Source organism: Anabas testudineus, chromosome 24 (genome assembly GCF_900324465.2).
Source record: "Anabas testudineus chromosome 24, fAnaTes1.2, whole genome shotgun sequence".
Classification (NCBI taxonomy): Eukaryota; Metazoa; Chordata; class Actinopteri; order Anabantiformes; family Anabantidae; genus Anabas; species Anabas testudineus.
The window spans coordinates 12,419,485-12,446,285 of record NC_046632.1 but is presented as its reverse complement, the minus strand read 5'-3'; the positions used below and the strand labels follow the sequence as shown (position 1 = coordinate 12,446,285).

General features: G+C 41.1%; 1 protein-coding gene across 3 annotated transcripts; it reads right to left on the bottom strand.

The window, feature by feature from the left end:
- Nucleotides 1-1,410: 1,410 nt before the first annotated feature.
- LOC113149088 (rho-associated protein kinase 2-like) lies at nucleotides 1,411-26,542 on the bottom strand. 3 transcript variants are annotated; one of them, XR_003297552.1, is made up of 33 exons: nucleotides 26,101-26,542; nucleotides 21,383-21,464; nucleotides 21,018-21,118; nucleotides 20,228-20,365; nucleotides 19,602-19,862; nucleotides 18,808-18,952; nucleotides 18,509-18,647; nucleotides 16,669-16,760; nucleotides 14,233-14,392; nucleotides 13,245-13,341; nucleotides 13,067-13,146; nucleotides 12,734-12,782; nucleotides 12,484-12,619; nucleotides 12,049-12,140; nucleotides 11,534-11,780; nucleotides 10,442-10,548; nucleotides 10,134-10,293; nucleotides 9,842-10,002; nucleotides 9,381-9,565; nucleotides 9,145-9,214; nucleotides 8,812-8,915; nucleotides 7,957-8,143; nucleotides 7,497-7,590; nucleotides 7,120-7,214; nucleotides 6,663-6,851; nucleotides 6,209-6,377; nucleotides 5,166-5,233; nucleotides 4,969-5,057; nucleotides 4,419-4,497; nucleotides 4,032-4,299; nucleotides 3,591-3,867; nucleotides 2,937-3,027; nucleotides 1,411-1,990 (listed from the first exon to the last, which is right to left on the bottom strand). XR_003297552.1 is itself a non-coding variant. In XM_026340928.1 (32 exons), the coding sequence occupies exons 1-32, from the start codon at nucleotides 26,194-26,196 to the stop codon at nucleotides 2,994-2,996; spliced, it is 4,251 nt and encodes a 1,416-aa protein (XP_026196713.1). In that variant the 5' UTR covers nucleotides 26,197-26,542; the 3' UTR covers nucleotides 1,411-2,993. The 3 variants fall into 3 exon arrangements, 2 of the variants coding, with proteins under 2 accessions (XP_026196713.1, XP_026196714.1); XM_026340928.1 differs by having other exon boundaries at nucleotides 1,411-3,027; XM_026340929.1 differs by lacking the exon at nucleotides 2,937-3,027.
- Nucleotides 26,543-26,801: the final 259 nt, after the last annotated feature.

The following is a 26,801-nucleotide window of genomic DNA, read 5'->3' as shown; positions in this document are numbered from 1 at the left end:
AGGCAGACAGAGAGGCAAAGGTTGAGAAATATCGTTAGGAAGTTTTGTGCACTATGTTCTTACCAAAACATTTGTTAGAACAGCAAGCGTGATACAAGTTAAGTATTTTTACCCATTTGCTGATGTAATAAAGTGCAAATAGCATCTTAATATTGTAGCTGGTTGAGCTGGAGATAATTTTGATTACTATATAAATGTTGAGGTAGTTTGATCTATGTGCATCATATTTTATATGTAAAATCTGAATCTGAATGAAAGTAGTGGGAGAAAAGTGCAAAAGTAAAAAAACAAACTCATATTAGTATGCAAATATAACAAGAAAGTATTTTCTAATTATAGTTAGGAGGAGAAACAGCAGGAGAAGGCTGCATGCCACCTGAGGTCACAGTGATCAGCTGGTGCAGCAGGTTTCATAGCCATTTAACTAGAACATACAGTCACACAGCTAATAAAGAGAATGGATCAGGCCTGAAATATGAAATATAATTTTAGCAGATGGGCAACATGATGAACCATTACATTATGTATGGTGAGTGCCAGTTGGCTTTAGGCTGTTCTGAAAGATTTATTTCAGTCAAGCCCCCTCACTCCACATGCACTTGCGAGATAGACACGGACCTATTCTGGTATAGTTCAAATAGTCTCCTAAAATAGATATAATACCTCCGAAGGATCACCACAGCATTCCTGTGCTTGTATTTAAATGTCAGTGATTAGCAATAAGGACTCTATATTCTAATGTCACACGCCATGTATGCCATCTATGTATCTGAATATTATAACTCTTGATCTCTTTGGCACCATACTAATAATTCTTTTACAATAGTTGGACTAAGCTAATTCAAGTTTTCCACTAATTTTCCTCCGTGAAAAACTCACTGAACTTATTCTATCTGTACAGTATATTTCATACACTCCATTACTGCTGCTTTTGATGCCATCTCTACATCATCCTCGAAATGGACTTTTTACATGAAATCCAGTCTGAAAGCTTCAAAATGAGACATCAAGGCCCAAAATAAATCATTACAGCCATTATGCTCTTTGCTCTCACTGTAGGTGTTTTGCTTATTTGTAAGACAGCAACCCAAATCTTTAATAACAACATCCATCCATTATCTAGACCACTTATGCTGTACAGGGCTGCGGGGGTGTTGGAGCCAATCCAAAGTGACACTGGATGAGAGGCAGGGTGCACTGCAGAGCGATGCCCTGTCTATCACAGGGCTACATGTGAAGATAGTTAATGATTCAGTCACATTTACACCTATGATCAATCTCATAGGTGTGAAGATGACCTGTGTCTCTTTGCATTATGGCAGGAAACTAGAGTAACAGGATGAAACCCACACAAACATGAAGCCCTCAATAACAACAACATACTCGATATAACAAATTCTGTACATGGGATTTAGAACATAAAGTGAACATTTATTATTCATTTTGAGGTTAACAGAGTTTATTTTACCATAAATGGTGAAAAGAAAACATTATCCCAGTTCACATTATTCTGTCATATGTTGACAGAGATCTGCTGGGTATGTGTCCAAACTCCTAACAATGTTAAATCTTCTTTTCAGTAACAGTTTTCATACATTTACAGGTCAAGCTAATACTATATAATGTGCTGCAGAGCTATACTCATAAAAATAAAACAATCATATGCTACGATTTCTGTTACAATACACATTTGTATTGCCTGACCTCTTAATCCTATGTACAAATGTTCACACACATGCCCATCACTTCACACACGTAAATCCAAGTGAGCCTCTGTCCAGTTTTGTCCATGATGATTACAAAATAAGGCAGTTTTATTTTTTAAGGCAGAGTTATTTCTTTGGATGATGTCCATGATTAGTGTTTATTTATTTTATTATTATTTTTCAGTCTACTCCCCTGAAAAAATATCACACGTAGGCACTGCGTCCAGACCATGGTCATTAATCCATAAAGATGAAAATACACATCTTTCATCAGCCAGGGTTAACTGTGAAGAGAGAGACAAAGAAAATGATGTGAAAACCTGGGACGCTTCCAACAATGGCAGGATTTCAAAGGTACGCCCACAAAAATCCACACATATTAAACAAGGAAGCTCTCCAGTAGCCAAAGAACACGAGTTAAATTGTGCATAGATGCAGACAGATACAGGAGTATTCTTGCTCTTCATGTTTACAAGAAGTACATTAAATCAACAATTTGTGAAATCTGATGCTACTCTAAGATCTAAGGTATTAGCTTAGATTAGCACAGAGGCTGGAAATGGGAAGACAGCGATCCCACTAGCAGCATCTCTAAATCTCACTAATCAACACAGTAGATGTTATTTAAGTCTAACACTTGCCAATTTACAGTGGGTTATATACCAAAATATTCTTGGCTAAGGGCAGTAATTACCTCACTGATTTTTTTACTTTGGTTTTTCTGCTCATAATAAACAGAAACATTTTACAATATACAATTTAATAAAGTGTTAAGTTTGAATCTTGAAACTTTTACTTGGCTAACATCCAGACCAAGATTACTCCCACACCCGTCTGCTATTGGAGCATTTGCAACAAGCATATTTCTAAAAAAAAAAAAAAAAAAAAAAAAGATAAAACCACTGCAAACACCATCATTCATGCAGAGGTCCAGTTACCCTCTGTCCCCTCTGTTTCCCTTCCTCAGAAGAATATATCATCATCATCATCATTAGCGACATCATCATCCAACGACCAACTCCAGTCTTTCAGGCCAAACTCAAGCAATCTGAAAAGTAAGTACGAGTTTCACCGAGGGGTAAAAGTCTTCACCACGTTCACCAGGGGGCAGCGTAGAGCTGTGAGTGGCGCATCAGTGTCTAAGTGCTGCTGGTTATGATGAGAGGGTTAAGAGGCACAGCAGGGCGGCATTATGGCGAGCAGATAGGCACACCAAGCTCTGCTACTTACTGTCTCCCAGCATGAGAGACGTTAGAATGGTGGGGTCAGAGGTGAAGAGGTCAGGGGTCAGTGCAGGATGATACGGAGCATGGGGCCAGTGCTGAGGGATGAAAGCGAGTTAGGTTGTGGCTGAGAGGATAAACTTTGATAACTGAGTAATCAGTCACAGAAAAACAAGACAGATACAGTTAGTCAGTCTCATATTGGCCTGGGGTCATTTCCATCTCATACAGGTGGAGACTAATGCTGTGTGAGCTGCAAACAGCATTATGCATGTGAAAACAATGCAGGACACATCCTTAAAGCAGAATGTCCTCAGTTACATGATTAAGAATCATCAACAGGCACAACAAATTAGTAAGGTTTGTTCTGAGTATGACAGAGTTTTAAAACCACGTTTCTAAAAAATACATAGATTTTATATGAGATGAGCTCTGATGGTTTTTCTGTACCTGTAACCTCTACAGTTATATTCCCTGAAGCAAAAAACACAGATATTACAGTGCACAAATTCTGTGGTGACACATCAACAGAAGAAAAAAATGAAGACATTAACAAATGACCACAAGAGTCCATAAGAAAAACATAGTGATTAACTCAGTTGAAACCGTATTTTAAACACAGTGTAGGTGAGAGTTTGATGCATTTTCCTGCATTCCTCACCTGGGCTTCCCCGAGGACTGCGGCTGTCGCGTGGACTGGATCTTGATGGCTCCGCGGTGGGCGGACATTTGAGGTGAACTTCTGGGCGAAGGTCGCGGTGAGATTCGTGGAGAGGAGCGCGTCGTCGTCTCAGGGGGGCTGTTGTGCGTTATAGCTGGAGGACTCATCGGGTGTTTCCTCGGGATGCGCTTGAGAAGGTGACTGACCCAGCGCTGCTGCTCCTCCTGAGAGTTGGTCAGCAGAAGCAGGTCTTTGGCAGTGGACATGTCATAGTTCACTGTAAAAGAAAACCAATTAAAAAACAGATAGAATCAGGATGACAAAGGAGTCTTTGTTACCAAGGTTATTAAATCCAATACAGGAAGATCATTACTTGTTATCTGGGACTGGTTTTATGGAACAAGTAAAAATCTAAATGAACTCTGGACAGAACATACTGACCCTTGCAAGGCACAATGACTTCCTCCTTTCTGTCTAGATGGTCTTTGTGGCACTTGGTGTGGCAGCGGCGGCACTCGAGGGCAGGCGGGGGCTTAAAGACGTTCCACAGGGGTCGAGCGCAGACCTCACAGCTTGAGGGGAAGTGATAGAGAGTGAGGATGAACTCGTGGCCTTTGTGGCTGATGTAGGAGGGGCGATCACCATACGGCGTCGGCTCCACTACAGCCTCCTGTTCACGCTTGCTCTCGCCCTCATTGGCATACAGGATCTGGAAAAAGACAGGGCAGCAGACGAAGACATTGAGAAAACCATCCTTGATTTATGCTGAGAATGTGAAAAAAGAGGGGACAGAAAGAAAAACAAACAGGGAAGGTTTCAGCTCATCACCTGGAATATCCTGGGAATTTCTCTTGCATCTGCACGGTACACATCCGTTTGAGTGACAGGTCGGACATGAAACAGCTTACTGCAGGAGGCAGAGAGAAGGAAGAGTTAAGTCTGATAAGAATAATAGGTGTGATTATTCCTCCAGGTATAGAGCAATTTAAACTATGAGTGCTCTGAATGATACTTGCTACAGACATTCACCATGAAGTAACTTTTCTTCATCTCAAAATGTGAATGTAGTTGATGACTTAACACCTGCTGACATTCCTACCAGCCTACACTTTGTGTTTCATTCCAATTTGCATATTTTAGCACGTTAAAATGCGCTTGTGAACGTGGTAAAAGCTGCATCACTTCAGTAGGGTCGAATCATCACTGTGTCTGATGTTACTGAATGGAATGAAAACATAACGATATAATGTTAATATTACATGTTTTTCCATAGCGAGCTTGGCAGCATCATGACGTCACCACTGTCTACTGAATTATTAACATTTACTAATAATACCTATTACTATAAATTGGTTGAACCCTGCTTTCAGTGACTCACTCAATGTCCAGGGTCATGAAAGGGTTCGCCTGCTCTCGGTCCAGTTCACTGTTGTAGAACAGGATCTTTTTACTGCTCACCACTACAAACTGTAAAGACAAATATTGATAACGGTTAGAGCGGGAAACGACTCAAAATCAATGCTAATTACTACGAAACTTAATGTGTAGATACAACAAATAACGGTGGAAACTTACTTTTTTATCCCAGCCAAAGCGCTTTGTGTTCTTGGTAGGAAGGGAAATCCAGCCCTCCAGCCTGGAGTCTAGGTTGAAGAGGAAAAAAAAACAAAACAGGAAGCCGTTAACACAAAGAGGAGAAACAGCCTTTAATTATGTGAAGCACTTAAAAGAACACCTTGACATTTTTAAGCTTTCCTGGCATTTCCATCAAAGAGACACTCGGAGAGGAAACGATTCCTCCCTACAATCAAAGAGCAAGAGAAGCTAGCAGGCGAATCAGTGGGAAATAAGTCTTCACCTTGACAACATATACTGGACGATGGCAGGAGTTGGGTTCAAACAATTCACTTATATGAAGCTATATGATCTCTTTTTTATGATTTTTTTAACTTCCACATCTTTTAAAGTGGAATATATGTTAATAAAGCAGGACAGTATCTAGCTGTGAGTGTAAGCATGTCCAGTGAATATTAAAAAGGATTAAAGCACAGCAGAGACAGAGTCAACAGATTATAGTTTTTAGCTGGAGTTAGGGTTATTAATTATTAATTAACTGTAGTTTTCATTTTTATTCCCATCCCAGGTTTGAACCACCATGCAGGGTCACCTGCAGGTTCAGTATCAGTGGGCTGTTCGTAGGTGAGGGCCAGTGGACGGTTGCCCTGCTCCACCTGCCCGTCATATTCTTCGTCTTCCTCGGAGTCCGAGTCAAAGAGAGGACGAGCTGAGCGAAGGTTAGGCCGGGTGTCGATGCAGACAGATTTCTGTGTGCGCTGGTAGGTGAAGGACATTGATTCTGAGGTGTGCGAGTGAGTAATGCGCACTGTGCCCAGACCCCGGGGAGGGAAATTGATGTTAAATGAGGGGGAAAGAGCAGAAAGAGGAAAAGGTCAAAAACAATAGGTCTGGAAGACGTAGAGGCACAGTGAGAACAAAGGAAACAGCAAGAACTCAGGAAGAGAGAAAGGAGAGAGAGGAATGCAGGACGTGTCCGTTCAAATGTACAGGTCGGTGCCTAATCGGTGCGATGATGGGTGTGAGGTTTAGGCAGCGTCTACCTGGATATCCGTCCCCCATGTCCAAGTCGTTGCCACTGCTGATGCTGGTGGAGTCGAGAGAGTGAACGCTGAGGGTGGTGAGCTGACAACGAAGCTGCTCGATGTCACTGTCTTTACTGTCCAACGCCATCTGAAGGTCCTGACGCATCTGGTTCTCTTCAGCTATCACCTGCACAACAGGCACGTAGAACACGAAAGGCAGTTCATGGTTTGTGTCTATTGTTTGCAGGTATAACTGCAGGGAAAACATGCTGTATAATGTATATATATAAATTCCTAAGACAGATAAATAACAGCATTTCCATCTACTTCTCGCTACACAATCAGAGTTTGAAATTAGTGATAAAAATTCAGCTTTCTTCAGTATCTCACAGAAACACCTGTTTCTCTGAAACGTGTTTGTATATATTCACGCTCTGCCATTTGCTGTTGCTGGCAGCGTGGGCGTACTGACCGCCTGCATCTCCATCAGCTCTCTTTGGTATTTGATGATGGTGCTGTTGAGTTTCTCCTTCTCGGCTCTCAGCTCCAGCTGCAGCTTCCTGTTCTCCTTCTCCTTCCTGTGCACCTCGGTGTCGATGCTTCGGTGACCTCCGCGCACCGTCTCCCTCCTGTTCATCACTTCAGCCAGCTTGTTGACAGCCTGAGCGCAAAACGGTGAAACACATCTTTAAAAAGATCTATTTATGATATATAGGAAGAAATACACAAGCGGGCCTGCAGGAATATAAATGTAATGATAGATTTTCATACTCGGAGCTCAGTGATTTTGCCCAGAGTTCAACAAAAGCCTGTAGCTGAAAATTATTCTTAACTACAAATGATGTGATATAACAGTCGCCTGCAAATAAAAATCTACGTATGAAGGTATAAGAAATATTCCAGACCTGTGTAGGCGCCCTGACACACACCTGAATTTTTAGTGTCCTTTCATTCTGCAGCTGCTTTTCAAAGGACAGCTTGTGCGAGTTCATCTGCTTCTCCTCCTCCTTGGCTTTCTGGAGCTCTGTATAAACAGCAGAGATGAATATCAATTCAGGGCTCATACACAGTTTTTACACAAGTAATCCATACATTTTAGTGCAAGCTTGAAGATCAATATTGTGCCCTTCTATAGAAGCTCGGTTCCCCGCTGAAGACATTAATGGTTACTTTTCATGACAGTTTTACAACCTTCTGCACATGAATCATCCAGACAGCTTTTTAACACAACATCCAAGAGGAGGTAAAAGTAATTTCTGCAAAGATCTGCTCTCTGTGGTGCTCATTAACTCAAAGTGACACTCACGCTGCTGCATTTCTTTCAGCTGGTTGTTGAGCTCTTCTTTCTCGCTGGCGAGGTTGGCTACATCCACAGTCAGAGTGCGATTGGACTCTTCCAGCTGTAAAGGGTTAACATACTGTTAACACAATTCAGAAAGGACTTTGCAGGAAAAATGAAATGGAGAAAAGAGGCAAAACAACATAGTACATATGTGCATCTCACTGATTTATTTTGTATAATCCCAGTTGTTGATTTGTATGGGCAACCATCTGAAGCTGATTAACTGTTAATGAGTTAATCTAGTGAATAACACTGACGGGTAGTGATGGTTATATGCCAAGAAATGGAAGAGCTTCGTTGAAAACCAATATATTTGCCATGGGAAATTAAAAACCAAACAAAAAGGCCTTTGTTATTCCCAAAGTGTTTTAATCTTAAAGAAGATTCACTGATTAACTGAAAATCGCCTCCACCCTATTCTCACCGAGCTGATGGTGGCCTCCTTGTCGCTGAGCTCTTGTTTGTGTCTCTCCATCATGTCTTTGATTTCCAGCTCCTTCATGATCTTCTCCTTCTCCAGATCGGAGTACTGCTCCTCAGCGATGGAGCGAGCCAGCTGCTCGGAGTCCGCCTTCGTCAAACTGGCTTCCAGCTGAGATGTCAACGATTCTCTGCGGAGGGAAAAGCAACTGGGAATTTATTATTATTTCTTGTTAAATGGATGGAACTGGAGAAATCTTTGTACCACAGACATTGTTGTTGTTATTGTGCAAACCAGAAACAGACTACTAGTAGAGCGGATATACATATTTTAATGAGTTTTATGGAAATTAATGGTCAGAAAACATTTTTCAAGCTAGGGATACACTGGATCAGTGTTTATCTAGCTGCCTGCAGTGATCATGGCTTACAGTGCATCTGGGATTGCAGCTAATCTGGTTCAACTCATTCAAGGTCACGTCCTGCTTTCTGGCTGAAATTAATTCACAGAGGGCAAAAAACTCTTGGATGGATTAGTCTATTATGTTCTAAAAAGTACAGATAAATGTGAGCTGTGTTTATTATGCTGTGGATGCCTCACTGATACTGAAATCTGAACATATACAGTTTACATTTTAGCATAAATTGTGCGTCATCATTGTGTTTGTGTTATATTCAGATAACAGTTTTATTTTACAACTTATACTGTTGGATGAAATCTCTCCTTTTTCTGTTATTTTTTATTTCCTCATCATTTTTACTTGTCTTTTTAATGCAGATACCTTCAGCGCGGCACTGTCTCTAGACTGGAAATCGATTCAGTTGGTTATCACAGAACAGCAGGCCACAGGCACCGTACCTCTCCTCTTGATATTGTTCCAGTTGTTGCTGCGCCTCTTTGTACAGCTTATTCCTCTCGTTGCACTCGTCCTTCAGCTCGCGGATCTGTGTCTTGTAAAGGGTCTGCGAGGAAGACATCCAATAATTTCTTATTACAGATAAGTATGTTAGTTACATTTAAACAATAGATGCATGTGAGGATTTAGAGTTTTACTGAATTTGAAATACTGTGGTTGTTTTAACATTTGCTCAGTTATGAAATTATGTAAGCTGTACAGAGCTTCAAACATTTGTCTGTCACTGCTGTTTGCAGACGAGTGGCACAAATAAAAAAAATTCTGTTCAGAATCACCGTGAAATATTGCTCTGCCTCCAACTGGTCCTTCAATTCCTTCAGATGGCCGTCAGCTTCCTGCTTCTCCCTGGAACAGAACCAGAATTCTGTCAGTCATCCTCCGGGCCAACTGCACAAGCACAGCCAAAGCACTTTTCTCAAATCAGATATGATGAATCAGATTCTCCTCAATAATTTGCCAACTACATTACAACAAATACTGCAAATGGTGTCTCTGTGTTTGTGTGTTTGACCTGCGCAGGTCCTGGTTCTGTTTCTCCAGGATCTGCTTCATGTCCAGCAGGTGGTTAAGCTCCTGTTTGAGCTGTTTCTCCGAGGAGCGGAGCACCGACACCTGCTGGTTCTGCATCTTGAGATCGTTCTGGCTCAGATTCCGCTTGTGAATCTCCTGTTCCAGGCGCAGGCTCAGGTTCTTCACCTGCACAAACACATGCATAACAGTCAGCATTTAATCAACTTAAGCTACTGAACAAGGATTTAGTGATGCAAGTTATCACAGAATTATCACATATTGCTAGATCCTACTATACAATGAACTCCTCCACCTGCTTATTTTGTCTGACACGTATAAAAACTACAAAGATTCACACAGCAAAAAGAGAGACCTAGGTTTACAGTAAGGTCCAAGCAGGTGTAGGAACTTGCTACCAGCAAACAGCTTTTCCTTTTTCTGCAGAGAGAGAGACACACACACCTCTTCAGAAAGCTTCTCCTTCTGTGCCTGCAGCTCGTCCAGTTTCTGCAGTGCCTGCTTTTGGTCACAGTCCAGCATCGAGTGGTCCTTCTCTAGCTGGAGCAGTTTACTCTCCACCTGCAGCTTCAAGCTCCGCTCCTCCTGAAGGGTGCACTCCATCTCTGGAACCAAGGAAACAGCGAGGAAAACCATCAGGAGGGTAAATGTACACTGCACACAGAGGACCTGATAAATGCTGTTCTACAATTACATCCTACAGTTGCATTTTTGTCCTCAGACTTTTAAGGCTCACCTTTTAAGGCCTCAGATTTGGCCTCCTCGATGGACTGGTAGATTTTGCTTTTGTCAGCGAGCTTGGCCTTGGTGGCTTTGTGTTCTGTCTCCTCTTGCTCCAGACTCTGCTGGAGTGACTTCAGCTTGAACGTCAGATCAATCTCTTGGTTGCTTTTTTCCTACAGAGGCAAATGGGGATTTTATGTTTGTGCTGGCTGTCAATTCATAGGAATGTCATACATTTATTAAACATGTATGGGAACACATTTTGAACTAGCCTTACATCTAAATTCACAGGAAATCTACAATTTGAAATGACCAACCAACCTTCTCGAGGTCACTGAGCTTTTCTTGTAGCTGCTTCTTTTCATTCTGGACTTTGGAGAGAGACGACTTCATCTGTTTCAACTCCTCTTCCAGGATAGAAATGAGTCCTGATGTTGGGGATAAGAAAAAACCTTAGGGAAATACACCTGAACTATCCAGGTCCAAAGAGAAATGATTGAAGATGGGACATTATATAATACTCGAAAAACGAAAACCCTGCACTTTATGTTTATTTCCCCTTGTACTAACTCCACCCACATGGAAAAACAGCAGCATCACAGCAAACAGGTGACACCGTTGTTCAGATACATCCCCTCTGACCTCAGTGCCTGGCTTCACTTCACGGACTGAACATGTTTAAGTTTCCAAACAGTGTCTCACAAGAGCTGCTGGCTCTGATCCGACGTGGGCTTTTATAGCCTCTTGCTTCACTCTCAGCTTTGGAACAGATGTTTCCATCCATGATCAGAAATTTCCTAAGTTGTGGTCCAAAAAAACAATTTGCATCTAATACATTAAGTTATTTCTTCCCTCAGTCTGCTCAGGGTCCAGCTTCAAGTTTGCAGGACTTTTGAAATAAAGTGAATGTGAAGATCACAGTTTGTTTATTTGCCGTTATGGCAGTAAATGAACTATTTTTGATGGAAGAATTCAGAGTTTGCTAAATAACATTTTAACAGACACATTAATGTCTGAAATAGAAATAATTGGCCAGCTGCGAAAGTAGTGATTATACTAATAAAATTTAACGACCACATCCTTAAAGCATTTCCTTCCGCCTGTTGTTTAAACACTGTATACTGTGTATAGTGTAAGTATAGCCTCTGATGAAAAACTATTTAAGCGAGACTATGCAGCTTTTGCTGACACAGTTCTGGGATAATGTTTACCATTTAGCTAAAATGCCAAGAGCAGAGAAGTCATAAATTCAGTATTGTCCATTACACATTAGTGTTTCTCTAAAGTAGTGAGCAGTGTGTTTTATTGTTCATGAAAATTGTTTCATTTGTAAGATGAAGATGTAGTTATTTCTTTCCTCAGAGCATTTCAATACACATCACTGTAAAGGTGTAATGCACAACCACGTCTCACCCTGCAAGTCAGTAATAGTTTCTGTCTTGAGGTTGACATCTCTTCTCTCCTCCTCCAGGTCGGCCTGCAGTCCTCTCAGCTGCTTCTCCAGCTCCATCTTGCTGTTTTCCAGCTGGCTGCACTTTTCCTGTATCTCCCTTAGGTTGACGTCTAGGCTCTGAACCTGTTTCTGTAAGTCCGCTTGACTCTTCTTCAGCTTCTCTGCCTCTTCCTGCTCAGCCTTAAGCAGAGCATTGGCCTCCTCAAGCTAAAGATAAGAAACGGGCTAAATTAAACTTCATCCCTGAAGGTAAAACTTCATTAATGCAGCAGCAATATTAAGGAGATTTAATGAGGAGAAAGCAGAATAATTAAATCAGCAGTTGGCTTTCTGAATATGGATGATCACATTAGCATATTTGATTTACATACTGTTAAGTCATGAAACGGTGAAGGTATTAGGAAAAATGAATGAATAGAAGAAAGACAGAGCGATGTAAACACAAGTTACGTAAAGGTAAAATGCTCCCCCTCACTTGTTTCTGTAGCTGGATGTTCTTCTCATTGGAGATCTGGGAATTCTGGTTCTTCTTCCTCAGATCTTCTAGCTGATCCCTCAGGTTATTCACTGATAAATAATCACAGAGAAAAGCAGGAGAGTTATTGTTGAATTTGTTGCAACACATTCAGTGAACATTGAAAAAATCATGATCCACCCACTTATGGCCAACATATATACCCATACAGTATTTACTGCTCTATAGACTGTAATATGAACGGTGGGATGCAGAGCTCAGACTGATATGTTGTAAGTAAACTATATGAAAATTTAAAAAACAGACTGATCTGGTCTTTCCATAAACAAAATAAATGAATTAATTAATAAACCACATGACAGCAAATGTCTTCTGAGGTGTTTTTAGGAGTTTCAAGCCTTATGTTAAGGCTGGATCTCTTCCCCCGACACATACATTCATTCTCCAGGCTGCGTTTTCTGTCAGTCTCAATCTCCACTTTGCGCTGGTTCTCTGCACTCTGGTGCTGCAGCAGAGCTCGCTCCCTCTCCAGCTGCCTCAGCGAGGCCTCCACTCGCTGTCTGCTGTTCATCTGATCAGAGAGGAAATCACAAGCGACGTGAGCGTAAGGAACTGAGACATATTTTTGCATACAGGTTTCATTCAGGTTATAATGCATGTGTTCATCCTTTTCATTAATGCTTACCTCGTTATCTAATTCTTTCACCAGCTTGTCTAAACGGTTGGTGGCATTTCTGAGGAGAAAGAAGCGTAAATGTGTTTGAAGTGATTTTGTTTCATTCAGTATTGCAGAATAGGATGTTACTTCCTGTTGTGTAAAGAAATGAAACAGATTTCCTGCCTCATCCAACTGATGGCACAACATGGGAATGCCAGGCTTCTAAATAATGAACTCTTTAGTTTATAGTAATTATAGTGTTACAAATTACTATAATTATTAATGCAAACATGCTACATGCAAGATGTTTTTACATTAGACTAGCATTAAAAATAGAAACAATAATTGTGTGTGTCATACTTGCACTTTTGTTCTAGCTCATCTTTGGCCTGCATCTCATTGTCGAGCTGCTCCTCCAGTTGATTAAGCTTTTCTTGCAGCTGCTCAGACGACGGACAAAAATGAAATAGAAATTATATGATCAGTTGGCCATTTCCATCTTTCAAGTGTAATCATCTTTCATTTCAAGACTACCTACCTCTTTCTTACTATTAGACGAATGCTCCTTGTCCTCAGAGTTTTCCTTACAGTTTTTTATATTCTCCACTGAGCAGCTGTTGTTTCCCTTCAGAAGCCTGACAGAGAAATAAGGATGGAGAAAAGCCATGAAAGAACGCAACAACGTTTGCCTGAGGTGGTTTTCCAGCCTCAGCAACTTCCAACTCTACCCACAGATCCACATTTCTACAATCAGGTGAAGTCCTTCACTCTACCAGATCTATAACGCCAGGTTTGTGAAGGGCTACAGCTTAGAAGGGGCCTACAGGGAAGACCCATAGGTTCATACATGGAGCCCCAAACTTTGATCTATGCAATAAGGTCTGAAGATCTTTCACAGTTCATTTTACATCTGGATGGGTTCATGATGGTGGACTTGTAATGGGGCAGTTCATGGGAATTATTACATGACTCGAGCGACTATCATATGGATGCATAATGAATCTAAAGTTACTTTACAATGATTCTAAGAACAGTTGTGGCCTAGAGTAAGGGTATAGTAGGTGTTCCCTGGATTGTCACTTACTGACTTAAAAATCTTTGAGGTTAAACCTTGAAAGAAACTCAATAAACCACTATGGAGCAGAAATTTTACACACAGGTGCTGCTATTTTGACATTTCACCACAGACCAGGATTAAGAAACTAGACTTCATCCTAAGCACAGAGGGCTGTTAAAGGGGGCTGTCAGAACAAGGCAGCAGTGTGAAGTTCAAACAGACATGCAGTGTCTAACTGGTTTAAGACCATATTAAAGGTTCTGTCTTGTTCATTTTTTTGCACGACACAGTTCTAGCACGTTTCCTAGCAAGTCTAGACATCCTTGTAAAATATTCCCAAATAGTGTAGAGTCAAAATCTACATGACATCACAATAACACTAACAAACAAAGTGCAATAAAATATATCAAAAGGTACAAACAAAAAAACTCTAAAATACTGAAATAGAATATGAGAGTTAAACACTTACTGGTCCTCTTTGAAGAAAGTGAAGCCGACGAATGGTAGCTGGTTGCCCACAAAGGCTTTGGGCGGAGGAAAGGTCTCAACATCTCCTTTATCAACCTCTATGTCATCAAAGTTACTAGTGTCTATGTCACTGCTCAGCTCTGGAACAACTGGAGCCACAGCTGGAAGACAGAAAAAGAAAGAAGAAGAAGAGAAAGGTTGAGTACTGAGAGCACTGATGATAAAGATCTGGTGAGACAGGCATTTAAAGTAGTCCAACAAGCTCTTAATAATAAATACGTGTTTCGGAGTAAAGTCTATGTGACGTTTGGCAGTGCCTTATGGTAGGAGTGAACTTTCTGCAGGTTGGCGTGAGGCTGACACCACTCCTTTTCCCGTACAGTGCTCGCTTTGTGTCCCACACACAGCGCCTTTCACAAACGGTACCTAAACACACCAGGCTCCTTCTGCTCTCTTCTCACAGGAGCAGGCGCACTTTAAAAGTCTGCACAACAGGCTGACAAAAATATGTCAAAGGGCCAATCAGATCAAACTAAGCTAGTCCTCCAGCCTATAAATAGTTCCTAATTAAGAAAAAAAGCAGCCATTATGGATAGTGTTCCTCAGACCAGTGCAATTCTGGCTCCGAGCAAAGAGCTCGTTACTGTTGGGTCAAGACGAAACCCTCAGCGTGACAAATGTGACTCAAAGATGGTGGAGAGATCAAGCACCGAAATGAAACAAACGATGGGGAAATAAAAAAGAAGAGGCAGAAAATAAAAGCCAAAAATGTGGTGAGACAGAAAGAGACACAGGCTGCTCCATGGAGGCCTCTGTGGCATGACTTCCCAGAATGCTCTCTGATAGCGGCTGGGTAATGACAGGCAGTCGTGGCCACAGTGAGAGTGAGAGAGCCGGAGCAACCCTCGAAACTGGGGCGCCCCTCTCATTAGGCCAGTCCGCACAGGCCGCACAGCCTGCCCCGCCCGCCGCTACGGGGGGTGCTGCCTCTCATCTCATTTATTCGTCTGTTCGTTCAGAGTGTTCCCTTTTTTTGGCTTAGAACCATCCCAGTGCTTAATAAACTTAGTAAACAGGCAACATGGAGACGTTAGATAGAACCCAAACACAAAAAAATAACCCTCCAGTGTCACGACCACACACGGCAGGGAATAATGTCATTCCTAAACAGTCACAGAGGCATGGGTACAAACAGCTCTGCGGGATGCCGGAATGGGAGCAGGGTCATGTTTTCAGTGTGTATTTAAATGAGTGAGTGTGTGTGTATGACAGGACATGCATGTGCAAACTTGAAGAGAGCTGTGCAGCACAGCAGTGGCACAGTAGTGGTTTCGTGTTCCAGTCTGCCAGGCTCAGATCAAAAGTTCTGTCTGTTGTCTTAATCAGACCCAGGTGAAGCAGAGGGATGGAGAGGCCTGCATGTAATTATACACAGACACAAATGGTCCTGTTCATATTCCTAGTATATTTCCTCTCTTAATTTCCTTCCTTTCTTGCTGCCTTGCTACCTAAATGTCTGATTTGTTAAAGCTGTATTAAGTTTTTTAGTGTTTACCATGTAAAGTGACTTGTTTTTCTATTTTATTTCAACTAGATCAGTTCATGCATCCTGCAAAGCGACTATACTAAAGAGTACAGTTTTTATTCAAATATTGATCTTTCACATATGATTTGAAGTTTTCTTCTCCTAATTTATGTTCCAGAAACTTGTAATGTCATCATAAACTGATATTCAACAGCTATTAATATGTAATAAATCCACATAATGAGTTATGTAATTGGCCTGTAATAGACCATGCATCACAAACGCAGGTTAGTTAAGATAATCTTATAACATTCAATGCTGAATGACACTTGCACTTTAAGTATTATTTTTAATAATTTGACATTTTATATCATCTGGACACCTTATCTTATCTTTACATCAGCTTTTCAGGTTATCTATTGCAAACATGTGTGATGCAGTGCTAGTAATCCATGTACAATTCTTTATATAAACTATCTGCAGTTTAGAGTAATTTAAATTAGTCATATTAGTCAATTAGCAGCCAGATTATATTAATTATAATATTTTATACAATACAAAACGTGCAGTTACAAATATTTCTCTGTATTCTGTGCTTATGGGAAAAATCCATATGCAGCTGATTGTTCTAAAGTTTTCATGCATCTTGGAATCTGTTGCACAGTGTAGCATCTGAACATATGGAGAGCATGTGTACCATATAAGCAGGCTTAATGGTTCAGGAGATGGAAATAAACAGTGAACTAAGGCTGAAATGAAACAGGTCTGCAAAGGAATGGAATGGAGCCGATAAGAAGAGGTAAAAACAGTCACATTACCACAGATGGAAATAGAGAAAATCTGAATCTGCACTCTGGGAATTTAAACATATTATAAAAGGAGGTTCAAAATCATGCACATGCACACACTTACTCTCTCGAATGTTGTCAAAGGTCCACTGGTCGTTCTTGAAGAAAGGGTGGCATTTAATCTCATCCACTCCAGTGCGGCCTAGACGAACCTTCCTGCACACAGCAACAGGACCAAGACTGTGAGCAGAGTCTCCTCAGCCCAAACACGAAACACACCCTGCTCCGCCCATCTTCACCAACATGTCATCCCAAACACACAGACTTGTGGGGTGACCACTTGGCTCTGACCACACTGACCAGCGTGGAGAGCTGCATGACCACTGGTGGACACCGGACAAGCCAGATAACCTCCTCTAACCAGCCAGAGTAGAGATAATATAAAAGCAGGAGGAGAGAGGGAGTAAAGACAGCAGGATCAGAGTCCAGGAGGCAACACCAACAACCCCAACTGCTTCTGTGTTCCCTGCTTCTCTTCTCTCTCTCTCTCTCCAAAACTGTACACACACTCCTTCTCTCTTTCTCCCCGTCCCCCTGTCCTCCCTCCTTCACTGCTGGGTACAAGGCTGGAGGGGTGCGGCAGGCTGGGCTTGCCACGTGTGGGACATTCCAGACCCAGCCAAGAGGAAGAGAGGGCAGGGGCGGGGAGGAAGAAAGAGAAAGAGGAGAGAGTTTTTAAACCCCCGCATGAAAAAAGAAAAAAAAAATAAGTCTGACATGTAACCAAGAAGCCAGGTTTACAACAAGGCTGCATGTGTCAATGCTTGGAAAACTGCAGGAGTGAAAAAGGAGAAAGTCACAACAGCAAAAGTCAGGATGAAGAAATGGAAAGTGGCAAAAAGAAAAGGTAGAAGGAGAAAATTACAACCAGAAGGAAAGAGGATGAAATATCTAAAACAGAAGAAGATGGTTATAGGCCGACAGTGACCGAGGATGTAAGAAGAGTGTGTGTGTGTGTGTGTGAGAGACTGTGCAGCCGTGCACACGTCAGATTCTGTCTTTGGTGAGAGAACAGTAAGTGTGAAGGTAAATACACTGAGTCAGAAAAAATGAACGGTTGCTCTGTAGTGAAACATAAAGAGTCTGTGTTTGGGTCCCTCAGGGGCGGAGTTACTAATGTAAACAGGAAGTGGTTTCTGAAAGGGAATGGGCCACTAACCAAGAACATGACCCACACGCACCTATTCAGTTTGACATTTAATGCTAACAATACAGAATGTTACTAATATAAATAAGATAATAATAATAATATATTATTATATATAGACCTGTATATTCTTTATTTTGTCAATAATTTCCATGAATATTTTCTTCAATATTTGCCAAAACAAGCAATGAATGAATTGACTGTACTAATAGTAAACTGATTACTTAATAATTAATAATAATGAATTAATGACAAATTCTTTTTTTCAATTTAATCAGCCTTGCACTTCACAGAATGTGACTCATTTACACAATATGAAAATATTCACTAGCTCACCAAATTAATCCAGAACTCAATAATCCACTTCCTTAATCTACTGATGTGACAGTGTATTTACCTCTTAACTCCACCTAACATAAACTGAAAGCTTTGTCAATTTTGCCAAAATTCTTATTCCTTACATTGGTCTTCTCAAACCGGAGCCTAAAGCACATAATGGATTTAAAGGCAGGCTCTAAATAAACACTATGTTATGTTAAATCTTCATTCAAATCGCTATTGCCAAGTCTTTTTCTGAAATATGATTTGTCTGATATGATGGTGTAGAGTCCAACTGTTAGTAGAACAGTGAATTACGAAACAAAAAGCAAAGCAGAGCTGAGCTGAGCTGAGCTGAGCTGAGCTGTCTCCGTACACAAGGCAAACTGAAAACTGAGAAATACTCCTCTTTTTATGATTTAGAGCCCATTGTACCAACCTGTCAGTAAGAAAGGCACAGATGAGGTCTTTAGCATTTTGAGACATCTCTACATCATCTGGGAAGACAAGGGAGTTCTTGTGGTTCATGATCTTCCCATATGTTCCCACCAAGGACTCGGCATAGAAAGGAGTTTCACCTACGAGAAGGGTGAGATGTCAGCTACAAAACCTTCAAAACACTAACAGTAGGGCTCTTTATTTTTTTTACATGGTTAATTAAAAATTTATAATTAGGCCATTTAGACATCTAACATAGAATTATACATTATGTGCTCCAATATACTGTAGGTCACTCACCAACCAGTAACTCATATATAAATACTCCTACAGACCACCAGTCACACTCCCGGCCATAGTAACCTTCACCACCCTGGGACTGAAGCACCTCTGGGGAGATGTAGTCTGGTGTGCCTACGGCTGTCTCACAGCGCACCATGCCTGTCTGCAAACAGACAAATACACAAGCTGTGTTACAGAGGAAAAATAACAGACAACAAAATAGGGGATGAAGCAAAAAATAACAAAGAGCCCATATTTTCCCATTTCCCACGTCCCAAAGACAATTAAAGATAAATAATTAATCACTAAATGCACAAATGTTAACAGAAACACTGAATGTTTTGTTCATGTGACTTATCTATGTATATGTAAAACATCCACATAGTTCTGTTTTTTTACTTAAGATAAACATTACATGATGTGCTTCGTCTGCTGGTGGATTTTCAGAGAGCTTGTGTTTGTGTGGATCCACTTGTGAACCAGCTATTTTGAAATTGCTGTGGTAAAAACACAAGGTGGAAAAAACACTTCCTGGCCCACAGCAGAGGCGGGACGTCTGCTGGTCTCTAGATTGGTTGTTTTGCACAGTTACTTCTGGGGCCTTTCAAAACAACCTGATGTAAGACTGATGCACTGAGCTTCACTTCACAGTCTAGACGCTTGGTGGTGCCCTAGGGCCCAGAAAATCTCAAGTGATTCAGGAGCTGTATTTACTTCATAATTAAAAGTGTTTCTGCTGCCCTTAAAAAAACCTCCAACGTAAATGCAAGACATTTAAAAACAGTAACAACACAACCATAAATGTAACATACTGAGTCCATCTTCATGCATGTGCCAAAGTCAGCCAGTTTGAGGTGCCCGTGTTGGTCCAGCAGCATGTTGTCGGGCTTTACATCGCGGTGGATGAAGCCCATGGAGTGGATGACGTCCAGCGCCAGCACCACTTCAGCAGTGTAGAAGCAGGCCCATTTTTCTGGCATGTCGTAGTTCATGGTGAGCGTCACCAAGTCGCCTCCAGCCATGAACTCCATCACCATGTAGAGGTGACGATTGTCTTGGAAAGCACAGCACAGCTAGGAGACAATACGCTGAGTCACTTAATGCTGCTGAAAGTGTGACACAACAGTAATTACATGGACAAGGTTTGAATACAAGGTGTGAATGTGTATGTGTGTGTGTATTATCTCTGGATGATCTGTGTTTGTCATAAAACAACAGACAACCTCATTCATAAATTATTATATCCAACTTGGTGCCAACATTATGACACTGGGTTACAGTCAGCCAGTAGAGCCGCTCGCTGTTTATAGTGTATGTACAGTACAAAACATGGCTGCATTCATCACTGTGGGGTAAATTAGTGAAAGGACTAGTCTGGTCCTTCCACTCACTGCATGTTGTGAGGCTTTCAGACAATAAATTCTGTATATGTGCACACCTGGACAATCCAGGGGCTGTTAGAAAAGGCCATGATGTGTCTCTCCTCCCAGAAGAAGGCAGAATCTGAGCGCTTGATCATCTCAAATTTGTTAAGCTTCTTCATGGCATAAACCTTTCTAGAGGCCTTGTGACGGACCTGTAGCAGAGGAGGACAAAGCGATAAAGTAGACATTGTGTTAAAAACAGTGAGAACTCTCCAAGGACTCGAAGAATATTACTGTGTGTCGCTAAATGTCACAATGACCAAGATAACATGAGAGACAGACAGAGGCAGAGAAGGGGAATCTATAATTGTAGTACACACCCATAAAAAAGACACGCTTAAACAAGATTTCAACCACAAACACTAACACCCACCCCCCCAATCCACACACCCACACCAGACTTCACACTCCTCTCCTACGTACTGAGCCTGTCCAGACTTGCTTTTACCAAGACACTCTGCAAAGACTAGATCAAATCTTCCAAGCTACAGACATCTGGAGAAAACCGAAGGAATTTCTGCTTTCTCCAATCACATTTATAAACTCAAATGCAATTAACATGGTCATGATTTAGAGAAAAAAAATGCTAATTAGATTTCAAAAGACAAAAACTAGTTGCAGATGTTACATCTTTTTTATTTTTCCTGGGTTGTTCCCTCTAGTGGTTCACATTTCTGGTATTTTTCTGTGAGGGTGCTATAGAAATCTTACGTCACATCAAACTTTAGTAGCACCACATAATTCACACTCAGAAAAGAGAACTATACCATTCCTTATTATTAACCCTTTAGAGAAACGTCTCACCAGCTGCACTTCTCCATAGGCTCCTCTCCCAATCAGCTTCACTTTTTCAAAGTCTTCAAGCTTTACGTGCAGCTCGCGCAGCTGATTCACCGCCTTTTCATCTGCATGACATGCACACGTGTTAACATAGCAGTGCAAAAATTAAGTTGCAAGCATGTGGATTCAGATGGAAGCATCCTATACAGGATTTTTTTTTTTTTACAATGTATGCAAAGTCATGTTCACACAAAGGTTTTATGTAACCTATAATTAGTTTATGAGAATTAACAAACAAGTAACATATAATACATACATATTCATATAATAACAACCATATGTGCATATTTCTAAATAAGCACAAGAGTCATGAACACTGGAGCACTTACATCGGTTCAGAAATGCCTCTATGTTTTTGTTTTTCCGCAGGATAGGGTAGTTCAAATCATTAGCCAACGCACTGATGGAATCCTAAAGGACAGAGAAGAAAATAAATAAAATAATGAAAATCATACTTTGAAACAAACAGAAACAATGCATGGGTGGATGGGAAAATAATCACATCCAGGTTTCACCCACAAGAGTATTAAAAGACTTTTTCCTTTTAAACTGAGCAGCACTATTATGGATAAACAAACATTATTTTACTGTGAAAATATTATTGCTTGGGTTTGGCTAGCTGTTTTTATTAACAACTTGAGAATTATGAAAATGAATTACTATTACAATAATGTCTCAAAGCTGAATTCATGTTTCATTTATGTAGGAAAGGAATATGTTTTATGATTCTCTTAATCTTTCAGGACAAGTTATCTAAGTTGGGAAACCATGACCTTCTGCTGGCTGATAAAAGGCAACAAAATTGAATGAACAGAGGAAGTAGGGGGGGGAAATGAGAATGAGAGCACTGTGTTCCTAAGTGGATCATGACTGGCGGAGAAAATGTGGATGCCAATGTGCAGCACAGCAAAAAAAGAGACAATAGAACTTGGACGTAACAAGTCATCCAACAAAAAAAGTTGTCATGATACTGTTACAGCTCCCTGCCCAAACACACAGGCCATCAGCCAGGCTAACCAACACCCACTTCAGCCAAAGGCATACATTCCCCTCCCTACAGTCAACACAGAGGGCAAGGGGAGCACCAGACTAAGTCCTGGGCCTCAGTAGTGTCATCAGTGCTCAGATCGGCAGTGTTGGGTTTCACATAGAACCGAAATGTCTCTGCGATCCAAACACATGAGGCTGGAAGGGCAGTCCAGCAGGTGGAGGAGGGGGTGGGGTTGGGGTCGGGGTGTAGTATGATCCTCTGTTTCCCAAAAACAGGGGTCAAGTGGAGTCATCCAGCGTCGGGGGGGGGTATTGAGCCGTTTGTTCGGGGGACATGTGAGTGGGTGGGCAGACGCATGTGGAACAATTCTGCACCTTTAAATAGCAGCGGTGAGGAGAGATCTCCCCCCAGCCGCAGACGGGTGAATATAGACCTAAAGGCTCAGAAGCTATTGTGGGACAAACAGCTTATGTGTCTGAATTCAAGCTGAGGGTTCGAGGACAAAATCTGCGTACGTGTGTGTGTGTGTGTGTGTGTGTGGTGTCACAACACCAGATGAGGACTTCTCTGTTCAACAATGGTGAACTCTGTAATATTTAAATCTTACGTAAATATGAGCTATATTAACAGATTCAAATGATGTATTTGAATCTCTACCATCCTTGTAGCTGGAACCAGTTTTTAAAAATAAAGGTTAAATTTGACTATTTTTAAAGAAATATAATATTCTGGAACTTATATTTTCCTTTTTTCCATGACATTCCCTTAAGACAATTATTTGTAATGTGCAACCAATTTATTTTTAAGAAAACAAATTTAAAAAACTTTTTTTGTCAGTAATTTGCTTCAGTTAGTAGCTGTATGTTTTATTAGCTTATTGAAATGGAAGAGGATTTAAAATATTTAACAAGTGATCTGACTCATCTTCATAAATCTAGGCATTTAACCACCACTGAATTGAATCTAGATCAGCTTTCAGAACTCAACTATGTTTGTAACCTTGCCTCACAGTGGATGCGTTCTGTTTAAATCTCCTAAAAAGCCATGAAGACTTAGACCTGTGTGAAGACAGATTCAAATCAGGTTCACCTCTGGAATCTGTACAAATCTGAACATGAGCGTGAGCGTAGGACAGATTGTATGTCTCATCGCCTTCGACATAACTTCCCAACTTGCTCCATTCTGAGCCGCCGCTGTCAAACAGCACATTCAGCAACAGCGGAGAATCCTATGTGCCCAGAGTTAATTAAAATGTAACCCACGTCTCCGCTGTTTTGAAAGAGTAGTTCTAAAAGATGCAAGAAGATACAAGAAAAGTCTGTCATGAACTGTTCTTTGAATTCCTGAATTAAATTAATGCATTTTCTTACACAACTTCTGATCTGTACATGTTTTTCCAATATTGACACATACTTCTCACACAGCATGTTAGCTAACTCTATTAATCACTATATTTTATGGACACTAACAATAGTACACTTACTGTATGTCTTAATTGAATAAAAATCAAAAACTGACACCATTTATCAACATTTTCAGTCCCTTTGCTGTGTCAGTCAAAGTACACCTGTGGCAATCTGAATTGACTGTACATGGTTTATAAAAGGAACACGCCTGGGTATTTAAGGTCACACAATTCACACTGCATGCCAGAACAAAAAACAAGCAATGCAGACAAAGTAACTGTATGTACAGTAGACCTCTACAATAACATTTTATTGTGAGGAAAACATCAGGGTGAGGCTATAAAAACCAAGTGCTGAATGTTCCCCGGAGCACCTGTCAGAAGCACACCCACCTCAGTAACATCCCTTCAGTGAGGAGTTTGTGGTACTGATTAGAGTTTGCCAAACAGTATTTATAGGATTCTGTGCTCTGATGGGATAAACATTAAAACCTTTGAGCAAAGCTATACTCTAGCAAAGACTCGGCACTGCTCATCACCTAGCTGACACCATCCCTCCAGTGAAGCATGGTGGTGGCAGCGTCATGCACTGGGGTTTCTTCTCACAGCAGCGGCAGAGGGGACTTGTCAGAATAAAGAGAAGGATGATCGCAAACACACACAAAGAGATTGTCGAAGAAAACCTGCTCCAGAGTACACACAACCTGAGGCTGGGGCGATGGCTCACCTTTTAGCACGACAATGACCTGAAGCATGCAGCCGAGATAAGGCTGAAGTGACTATGGGATGTTTCTGACTGTCCCGGTGTGCAAAGCTTGTGGAGACTTGCCAAACAAGACTCCACACTGTAATTGGTGTCAAAAGTGCTTCAGCAAAATACAGAATTAGCGACCTAATATATAGAGAATACTACTCTAAACTAAACATTTCAGTTTTTGAATTTGAATAAATATATATATTAAAAAACACATGATCATGATCACTTTTTCATTGTAGACTACGAGTTGTTTAAAGGCTGAAAGATGAGTCAATTACAAATCAATAGATCATTTGACAATGAAAATAATCAGGTAATTAGTCTGTACACTATGGTAATGTCCCAATAAATAGAGAAGTATTTTTTTCCAGAATTACCGGCATGACGCATTGTCCATGTTATGTTGTTCACAGAATAAAATCCAAACCCTTCATTCTATACAATTTAACATCTGCCATCTGTGCATGCACAACAAAAATAGTTGTGGGCAAACAGGAAACGGTCATTTAAAGTCAAACAGAACTGGTTATCTTCATCTCAATTCCTGGAAGTGACTTCAGCTTCCTGTGTGGTAGCTCTCTGCATTAGGCAGCGCAGCGGCCATTATGATAAAACTGAAAAATGATGACGGGGGAAGCTGGGCTTACACGGATGAATTTCATTTTTATGTTTGATTACATCACCTTAAACCATGAGTTTTAAAAGGTGACGCTACACAGGACTTTACTTGTGACTCATCCACACTCAAAATAGACACATTCCCTGCAGCAGGAAGTATGACAGACAAAAAGCCTGTTTGTGTAGTGACCAGTATGTATAACATCACATATCCTTTTAGCTGTCTCACCAGGTCACCCTATTGATAACAATAATAATCTCAAAGCACGTCTGGATGACGACCTGTATGACCTGACTAACCACTACAGTTGTTGGTGACCCGTTAATACCAAACCTAACTAATCGTTAATGACTTTCTCCTCAGCATTCTCTCGTGGTTGTTTCACTTGCTGTGTAATAGTGTGAGTGAGGCACGTTAATCTAGTTTTTTGATTTCCTTAAAGCAGTCTTTGGATTCTTCAGTAATACTTATGTTAACCATACTTTAATATGTATTTCACAGTTTTTCAAGAGGACATATTTTAGGTTGTGAATCCCGTCGTGACATCCTGTCAAAGCACAGGCAGACACTAAAGCGCCACTTTATCAGCTCCAAAATGGGTATTTGTTGTCAGAGGTTTGTGCAGAGAGGTTTAGACGTAGTAGTGGTTTTTATCAAAGCTCATACAGTACATTCTTAAGACAGGTCAGCCAGAGGACGTGTCAGTTAAAGGCCGCACCAGGAGCCACAGCAGGTTATCACAACCAGACGGTGATGGAGTGCTGAGAAAAGATGACTTTGATTTTAAGGAGGTCACTGAAACTAACTGTTTACAGCACCTTTTAAAACGCATCATATTTCATGGTTATAAAATGATCCTACCATCTTATAGTCCAACCATTACTTTAAAAACCATGGGGGAAAAAATCCCAACAAACAAACACAGGAAAAGGTGGCTGGCTTTAGGTGGGGTTTCCATCTGCTGCATCCCTGATTAAAAGCCAAAGCGATGAGCAACAGAGTTTTTGGTAAATGCTAAATGAGTTTTACACAAGCTGGTTTCTCAGCTACTCACTCAGTCATTTGCATTGTTCTTCTTTCCTGTCCCACTTGTGTCAGTGGTTACTCATTTGTTTGTTCACTAGCTGTTTGTTTAAAACATGTCTCTTCAGGTAATCTGTGATCATGACACAAGAATTACTCAGGGAACAATTATGTTTATGTTTGCAACACATCATCTCTCTGTCTGAGTTATGACACCTACGTATATCAGACCCTGAGGGTGAACAAACTCACTAGTAAGGTTTCCAGGTTTAGGGTCGACTGTGGATTCCTCATCAGGGACTCCAGCTGCTGTAGTCGGCTTTCCAGTCTGCTCTCCGCTCCCAGCATGATTACAGTACAGTGTATCCAGGTCAAATGACATGAGACAGTAAAAACACAAAAACACCTGTAGGCCTGTTTGTGGAGGGAGACACGGGCGTGCGTAAGGCGCACTCCGCCGCTTGGCTCAGCTCCTCAGCTCAGCTCTGTGGTGAACTTCGGCTTGTCAGGTTAATTATTTGTCCGCTCCCAAAGTCTCTCTCTCTCTCTCTCTCTCACAACTTCTCCATTCATATAAAAACAGAAAGTGAAATCCAGGCGGGCTTCCTGATGCCAGGTGGAAGCGCACTGCTCTCCAGGTGCGGCCCGACTGCTCCAGGTAGCTACAACAAAACCTGATCTGACCGCAACGTGTCCAACCTGTAGCACAGACACTGTCAAGTTAGACAGAAACGACAACAGCACGACTTCCTCTCTACGTTTAACCTGTCAAATTAAAACAGAGGCCGGCTTTTCCAGCCTAATGATCAAAACGCAATGAAACACATTAAAAGGAGCGCCCGTGTAGCCTGTAATTATAGCAAATATCGCAATTAAACTATAGTGTCTTGTATTTATAGTCACAAATATAAATTCGACTAAGAAAGTGAAGAAATTCCGACTGAACTTTGGAA